Source organism: Limulus polyphemus, unplaced genomic scaffold, assembly GCF_000517525.1.
Source record: "Limulus polyphemus unplaced genomic scaffold, Limulus_polyphemus-2.1.2 Scaffold777, whole genome shotgun sequence".
NCBI classification, from domain to species: Eukaryota; Metazoa; Arthropoda; class Merostomata; order Xiphosura; family Limulidae; genus Limulus; species Limulus polyphemus.
The window spans coordinates 203,625-212,634 of NW_013666387.1; the positions used below are offsets into that span (position 1 = coordinate 203,625).

General features: G+C 37.8%; 1 protein-coding gene across 1 annotated transcript in view; it reads right to left on the bottom strand.

The window, feature by feature from the left end:
• The window catches only part of LOC111086009, a 13,354-nt gene extending 4,545 nt beyond the window's left edge, over nt 1-8,809 (bottom strand). The window contains exon 1 of the mRNA XM_022387211.1: nt 8,285-8,809. Within this exon, the coding sequence (XP_022242919.1) occupies nt 8,285-8,462 (178 nt within the window). The 5' untranslated portion in view covers nt 8,463-8,809. The remainder of the gene's footprint in view (nt 1-8,284) is intronic.
• Nucleotides 8,810-9,010: the final 201 nt, after the last annotated feature.

Sequence of the window (9,010 nt, forward strand, 5' to 3'; positions counted from 1 at the left end):
TTATATTTCAACATTTTTGAATGAATGAAGAAGGCCAAATATAGCAGGAAAACATATACGAGGTTCCTCGCTGTTCAACCGATGGCACAGATGGAGTAGGCTACAAGATCCTTGCTGAAAATCTCCTTGACTTCTACAAGATCAATTGCTCCTCAACAACAATAGATATATCAAGACTAGATGTTGTAAAGCAACTTTCCAACATCAGAATGCCAAATGCCATGCATTCTGTAGTCTGAAGTTCAACAAAACAAAATTTCAGTGGCCAGAGTAAAAGAAAACATCCCATTAATAAAATACAGATGTCATCAAAAAGTACACCCGCCATATGGACGGAAACACGTTTTTTTGTGACAGACATGCAGTTGGGGAGAATCTGCACGTTGACTCAACACTTGAGATTGATACCTGTGTCTGGTAATGTGCCTTCAAAGAACAGGATAATCCTCTGCTAGCAAAATTGAGCAGATGAACCTGATAGCACAAGAGATTAACTACCATATTCAGTGTTTGGCCTCTCTCTACAATAAAATGAGAGAAAAATACATTTAAAGAACAGGATCTCAGCAGTATTAATCATGGCAGAGCATTTGCTGAATCATTGTCCTGTGTTGAGGAAGCCCTCAGGAGAGTCAACTTATATTATTTTTCACACTGAATAACCTGGCAAGTCTGTACCCCATCAGGCTGGAATAGCTTGCAACTGACGTGACTGGGCATGTTCAATACACCAAACTGAAAAATCGAATCCTAAGTGGAAACAAAGAAAACAAGACAGATCTGTTCTCCTTCCCGAGTACCAGAGGCTCCAAAGCAACAATACTTGACACCAACAGTCAAGTCATCAAGCACGCATCACAGTCTAGAGGAGTCATTGGTCTTACATCATGCACGCATGAAGAGGCAGACACATGCATCCTGCTACATGTGCAAGATGATATGAAGCAAGGATTTAGTATGTTGACACTGATATGGTATAGTTCTAGCAGTGATCCGAGTCCAGCACTTCAACATCACTAAGCAGTTGGTTGCATTTGTAATAGGGAGGATCTTCAGATTCTAATCAACTCATGAGATGACTAGAGCACTGATTCGTGACAAGTGCCGAGCTCTACCCATGTTCCATGCATTCACAGTAAAATATTTTGAAGTCAGAGGTAAAAAGATGCCATTGGGATACATGTACGTATTTTGATGAAGTCCCACCAGCATTCTGAACTCTGGCTGCTAGACATAAGTCTGTAGACGACTGGCTGGATACGTTGGAACACTTTGTTGTACTATTGTATGATCGATCCAGTTGTCAAGAGCATATCAACGACGTTCGTAACCAGCTTTATACGCAGATGTCCTTCCTCCAACACAACAAGAGGGTCATCTGTTCAGCTGTTAACTGTTGGTCACAGCTGATGCTTTCTGTACTGAGCTTCCATCTCTTAAGGAATAAGGACAGAGGTAGAGTGATAAAGGTAGCTGAGACATAAGGTGGGCAACTTGTCTGGAGGCTACACATGTCGCCAACCATTTTTGTTGTGGTTACAAGAAAGGTTGCAGAGGGCAGTGTAAATGCATGAAGACAGAAATTAAGTGCAATACTCTCTGTCAGTGCAGTAAACTATGTGATTTTAGTAGATTTACTACCAGTGGAAACAGAAGTTTGTACTTTTCGACTTTGTTTGTGGACTAAATAATTGATTATTACCAATGTATCTTGATATCTGGGCTGCATAATACCAATGTTTGAAATGTGATACTCAAACACTTACCACATAATTTTTTTAATATGACCGCAATTTCCATCGTAGGACAAATCTGCGATGGCCCTACAACCAACAATCTTTATCAAGAAGTGCCCTGTGTGATAAGTTCCATGTTTTTATCATTAAAGGCACAATTTTTACACATATCTGCTGGACTAAAGTCAAATATTTAATACAAGTAAAATTACCAGTCTAAAGCTTGTATGTTGGACTAAGAAATCCACAAACCTTTAATTACGTGTGGAAAACAACGCCTATTTTATTCCGAAGATCTTGGTCTGTCATTGTTTATAATCAATAAATAGTCCAGATTTTGAGCAATATGGTTTTGCTCAACATGCAACAAATAGCTGTTTAATAAATAATAATTTGCATGCAATTTATCACTTTAATCAATAAATCTATCTTGTTAAACAACACCTATGACACTTTTTAATGAGCACAGTTTTAAAAAATCGTAGGAAAAAAAAAGGCGCAAAGTAACCGGAAAAGTAAGGATTAATAACTTCTTCCTGAAGCTGTTTGTTTTTTAATATGGTTTCAAATTTTTAATTAGCACCGAAAACTTCAAAACGGATACAAAAATTAACTACTATTCGAGTCGTGGAGAATTATTAGTAGTTTTGAAATAGTATATTCGAGAAACTTTTTTTTTTCTGTATGTTTTACAAAACATTAGCTCTTTTCATACAGGACATTTATGAGGAGCACTCACACTCTCTAGGCTTAGGAAGCACTTGGTGCAAGAGTGAATCCATTCACACGGAGAGTACTGTAATAGTATATGTATATTTTAAAATTTATTGTTACACATGTCTTTATAAACTAGTTCATGGTCGCCCACAGAAAATTTTTCAAGTGGGGGTGGGGTCAAAACATGTATGTAGAGGATCAGCTTTTACAGTCAACAGCCTCAAATAATGTGTTGTGTGTTTAAACGCAAAAACAAATTTAGTTTTAATAAAAATTACTAAAAACGTTTAGTTTAACTACGATATTAAGTTTACATCATAATACGTGCAATTTGTTGTGAAATTTATGAGGGGCAAATGCCCCTACCTGCGGGCTCCCACGAACTAGTTGGTATTTATTTAGAAGCTGCTTGAGATTATGCAAGAGAAATATTAAAATGAAAGTTGAATAAAACAATATTTAGTTTCAGCCTGAAAATCATTTAAATGGGTAGGTTAAAGTGAAAATGAAACTGTAAAAAAGTAGACAAACATGCTTAAGGTTTGAAACATAGTGTTGACATTATTTCCTACAACTCCCTATTTCGACTCCATATCTAAAAGCTGTATTATTTAGGAGTCAAAATAGTGTATGCAGTGCATTGCTAATTCGACCCAGTGGAGGAGTTAGACAATCTATTGGCCGAAGTTTAAGGCTCAGAAGAGAATGTCACCAAGGTACTGGCTACTAAATGGGTAATATGTGCCAATTGTACAGGAAAATATACCTATCAATGACCTTTGCAGATCGAGAGGACATCCTGGTTGATAAATTCATTGATGAACTTCCCAAGAAGCTTAGGTTACAGCACCTAGGACTGAGGGACATTATCGCTCTCATGCAAATCATGTACATTGTGACGTGCTTCAAAATGATCACTTCAACCCAGCTATTGGAAAGGAAGAAGCTTGCAGTGACAGATGTTGCAGAACTTCCACAGGAGGTGGTTTAACCCATGTACTTCCATCATGGAAAACTAAACCCAATCAGAGGATTAACAACCAGCGATCTCTACTGGACAGAAGTGTGATGCAACCACCCTGGTCTAGTTGGTCAGGGCTATGCAGGTTCACTCATGGATTACATACTGCAATAAGGCCAGTTCATTGAATATGTGCTGTAGCAAGATCCACCAATGGGGTATGTGCTATTACACAAATACTTCACAACTGCAATGATTTATCATGGGATACATGGCACAGCCAATGACTCTGCCTGAACATTGTCCAGGATAGGAAGAGTGAAGCATCATCTTTGTAGAGCACTGGCAAACTAATTACCTGCACTTTGCAACACAGCAAAAACGGCAGTTATTAGTTCCAAACAATGGCTCAGCAAATGCCCACCAAACCAAATATCAGCAATTTGTTAAGCTGCAACATAGGCAAGAATATTGATAGTAAACATCAGATCAGCAGGTCTAGGATGACCAGCAACTAGCAGTAAAAGTTGTGGCAAATGCTTTGGAAACTAATGTAGCCCAGTTTAGGCCTGGTCATCAGTTTCAGGAACCATAGTGGACAGCTTGCATCAAAACGTTTAATGGTCATACCAGCTCTGCCAGGAATGGGTATAGATTGGTATGTGCTAATAAAAGTACATGGGCAAGAGGTTGAGTTTCTGGTAGACACATAAATGGCAAGAACCCTAATGGACCTTGCAGTTTTTCAAGCCCTCTGTGTGGGTCCACCACTATCGCCAGTGAAGATTGACTTTGTTCTGACAAAATGAAATAGACTAGCCATTAAAGGAGAAGTGGATCTCTGATTCATTCTATAAGTGGTTGTCCACAGAGCAAAGGTAGTCATTTCCAATCTCACATCTGGAATTGGCATTGGATGGATGTACTGTGAAGTATGTCCATCAGTTTCTCTCATGCAATGGGTGAACTGCCACGGGAAAGTCATCCAATGCTACTCATATTGAGCTCAGGAGCAGTAAACTGCATGAGTATATGTAGCAAATGGAATAATAGCACCTCCATGTATACAGGTGATGTTCCATAGTTTAATATGGACAAAGTCTAAAGCACCCATGCTCTGTAATGAGGTTATAGAAAGCACATACGAAATAAACTTTTTCTATCTAGAAAGCCAGCAGCTTTAACTCAGGCAGTGATCCATTCAATAAAGGATGAAGTCCTAGTTTTGATTTGTAATTATGGATGATTGGCTATTCAGCTAGATGTTGGAATGGTTCTTGGCATGGTGAGTGCAGTAGAAGTAACTAACACTAGTTATAATGCTAGGGTTGCATCATCACCCTAAAGCAAATATGAGGCTGCTTACATACCTGGGGTCATTTGTTAACAATTGCACTAACAAGCTAGACCTAACACGGTGAAAACAACTCAGTGACTTTTTGGGTGAATATGTCAATATGTTTGTGGAACCAGATGGGAGACGGGTAGAACAATGGTGACTCATAGCACATTCGATAAAGCAACAACAGTGTGCTGATTTCCTTGGAGCACTAGGGAGGTGTAAACACCAAAGTACAGCAGGTGCTGCAGGATAGAATCATACAGCATTCAAATAGTGCTTGGTCATCTCCAGTAATGATTGCCATAAAGGATCCTTAGGTATGACAAGGTTCTTTGTAGACTTCTGATGAGTGAATGCAGTAACCCATGTTCATGCCTTCTCTTCACTGCAGACAGATATGTGTCTGGATGCATTGGAAATCTTTTGTCAGTTTATTGTCTGGGTAGATAATGTCTTGCTGAAGTGGTTAGTAAACTTTAAAAATCTGGAATGGATGAGAGCATGTTGGATAACAACATTGAAATAATGTCTTTGTGATAGTTAATCACTTGGACCCATACATAAATATGCATGGACTATCTCAACACATGGTGAGAAGACCTTGTCCATTCATGGAAAGTTCTGATCCTAGGAACCATGTGGGAATTAAGATCATGACTGTTTCAGCCATAGCAAAGTGCTGACCATGAATTAATCGACTACTGAAGGATGGATGCTAAAGTTCATTATTCAGAATCACTGAGATGAATAACTGAAGAACCCTGGCCTAGTGTTGGCATTTCCTTCTGTCCAGCAAAGTCAAAACTGATCAGCACTAGTAGAGGAGTGTAACACAGAGGTACATAACCTGTGGCACTTGTGCAGGCAGTTAAAAGTTCAAGAAGGTGTACTGTGCCATTGCTATCAGCCCACAAAGCATGCTACTCCAACAGTGCTGCACTTAGTAATCCCCAGAACTCTGTGGCAAAAAAAAAACACTCCAGGCTTTGAACAACACAAAGATCACAGAAAACCAAGGTGTAACCTACTCTTGTGCTAATATTAAATGGTGGTTCTTGTAGACATGAACAAGTTGAACTGTTCAGTAATGGTGTGAACACTGTATGGTGTGTGTGCAACCCAGAGGAAAAACCAGCAAAGACAGGGTAAACGTCAACAGATAATTGTTGAGTTTCTTCTATATAGAATAGTCCTGGATATGCTGGTCCGCTCTCAGAGACCGTGGAAGGTCAATGCTACACACTAATCCTCATCAGCTAGTTCACGAAGTAGGGTGAAGCTTAGTCATTGGTCAATATTCTAATCACATACCATCAAAAGCGTGTTACCAAAATCTTGATAGCACTATTTGGAACACCAAAATAAATCCACACAGACTAGGAAGCTAACTTCAACAACAGGCAACTGTTCATTGATAACATTTTGCAACTGTATTCAATTTTAAAGGCAAGGAAGGTCAGGTAGTTCAAAGGTTACTTTCTGAAAGGGGTGCCAGGACCTCTTGCTTTCCAACCCAACAAGTAGTATTAGAAGTACAGTGTATGCACTACATAAGAGAGTTACTGCTTGGTCATGACAGTTAGAACAGTCTCTGATTTACATGATCATGGGCTGAAAGGAAGTGGCATTCTTTGCTTTCCAAGTTATAGTGATGTTGAGATACAATCTATGTACTACACTGTAAAAGTATTACTCGACTGTCAACAGTTAGGACATCATGTGATTGAAAGAGCATTGTAAACCTTTGCTTTCTAAGGCTTAGAGTGAATTTTCTGTTGCAAAACATTGTTCAATGTTTCCAGAAAATCATTTCGACAATCTAGCTAAGTGGTGAGAACTGTACAGAACATAACACTCAGTAACCTCTAGATTTTTCATTGATGTTTTGACCTACATTGGAAAATATGCCAGATATACAATCACCAAAGGAGCTCAACTCTTTCAGTGTGTGTCTTAGAGTACAGTCGCAACATCATGAATTTTAATCTTGGCAAATACACTTTTAATTCAAAAGTCTTGAATTTTACTAGTGCCTACCCATTTTGTGAAGCCTGAAATAAAAATTAGCTGAATTTGATTGCCCCTAGATGACACTCCTATTGTTACTGGGTGTAACTTTGGCAGGTAACTTGAAAGTGATTCATGCAGTAGCTGGAGGCAAATAGTAAGAACTAATAAAATATTTGGTATAAATATGACAATATAGTATATAAATAAGTATGTATGCGTGGCATCATTTATGTTTTAAATAAATTCAAACAAATGAAGAAAAACATAGAGAGAGAATGGTAATAAATAAGAAGATAGGAAGGAAATAAGAAGCAATAATGAGAGCATGAAGACAAAGGATTCGATTGTGATGTTAAAAATTGATGATATACGAGATTAACCGAGATGAATTACATGAAAAGTATTATTGGAAAACACAGTGTGCCTGCAATTTTCATTAATGCTAAGAAATGATTCAATTTCAACATGGAGACATATTTCAAGTGTTGAATTTTTCATGGAAGATATTAGAGTAACAAAGAGTCTCATGTTATGACAAGAGATATTTTTTGTTGATTAGCACAATTAGCCGAATTTTAGCATCATAAGTCCAGAGACAGCTGAGCCACTGTGTGTGGTGGGGGGGGGGGGCAGGAGAGATAGAAAAGTTTTATATATATTTAAGCTTGATGAAACTGAAATATTAATGAGTAGATGAAGTTGCCAGTAATACATGACATTCACAGCTAATATATATACTTGGTGTATATAGTGTTTTGTTTGTGATAGGAATATTTTCAGTCAGTTTTACTGAATATTTTTTTAGTGTTGTTGCATTACAATGTATAGTTTTGAAGCATGAAAATGCAGGCTGTAAATGTAACAAGGAGGGGTATAGGGTACCACCCAAGTGGCGAAGACCTGTAATTTGTGCCATAACTGTTACTTTTAGACAAGTTGTCAATGGAAGAAAGTCCCTAAGAAAGGACAAGGAAAATGTTAGGAAGGAGGTTAGATTAGATCGCCTAAACCGAATAACAACAATACACAAAGACCGCATAACGATGGTGAAAAAATTGAAATCAAATCAACACAAAGCTCTCAATACATCTTCATCACGACAGACCAAAAGTATAAATGAAAACGCATTGATAGTTAGAGGTAAAATATCTTCAATATTTCTGTTCGCGCTAGTAGTAATAATAGGTTGGCAAACAACGATTTATAAGCCTAAGGAAGAGTTCTATTGATGGTGTAACACCAACCTAAAACTAAATGTTTCGTCCTTATACCTGTAATATAAATCGTCGTTTGCCTACCTATAATGTGTTTCATTACTCAAGTACTAGCAGTAGTAGTAATAAAACAAGAAACTAATATAAGCTAAAATTAAAAATGGACACTGTAATTGTGATATGAAAAAGTTCCCATTTTCGGTTATTATTTATATCACAAAAGTATCTAATTTTATGAAGATATTCTCATAAAACTAACGTTACTGAATAACTTGTTGGAAATAAACCCAAGATAAAGACTTACCTAGTCGTTTATGGTTCCGAACACGCCTGATAAGAAGTAGAATCACCAGACAAAACAACAAGACTATCCCTAACCCCAAGCCCACAAACACTGTACTTGAGTCAATGCTGTTGAGTTTAACAGATAAATTCTGTATTGCTGAAGGTACTGGTAAGACTTTTGAACTTTTTGATTCCATATTGTAAAATAGGAACTTTAACTAACTCGAAATATCTTGATAATAAAACGCAAAACAAAATCTTAAGAAGTACGCCAATGTTTTAGTTATGCTCGTACCAAGCACACGAAGCAGGCTGTGAACCGAAGTCTGGTTGCAGTAAAAGCATTTCTTACACAAGCTACAGTGTACAGTATCGTCCCAAATGTTTATTGCCTCAGGAGACAGAAAGGCCTTCACACGCTTGGGCAGTCACGAAACCCGTGTAGTTGTATAGGGATTGAGCAGTCTGAAGGAGATGGGCGGGCAATGAAGGAACGCTATTTGAAAGTTAGTGATTTGGGTTGATTTCTCAGTGTTAGAGTATTGTCCTACATCAGTACATGCACAAAACTCAAGAATGAGCTCGAGCATATCCAGAGAGTTTGAATAATAACTCTCTCTAGCTCAATGGCGAAGGTACGGGTATGCAGTGCGCGACCTATAATAAATAACTGTCCTTAATCTTGGTAGTTACTTAAAACCCGTAACAAGATTTTTGTAATAAAATATGACGACGTTAAGAACTT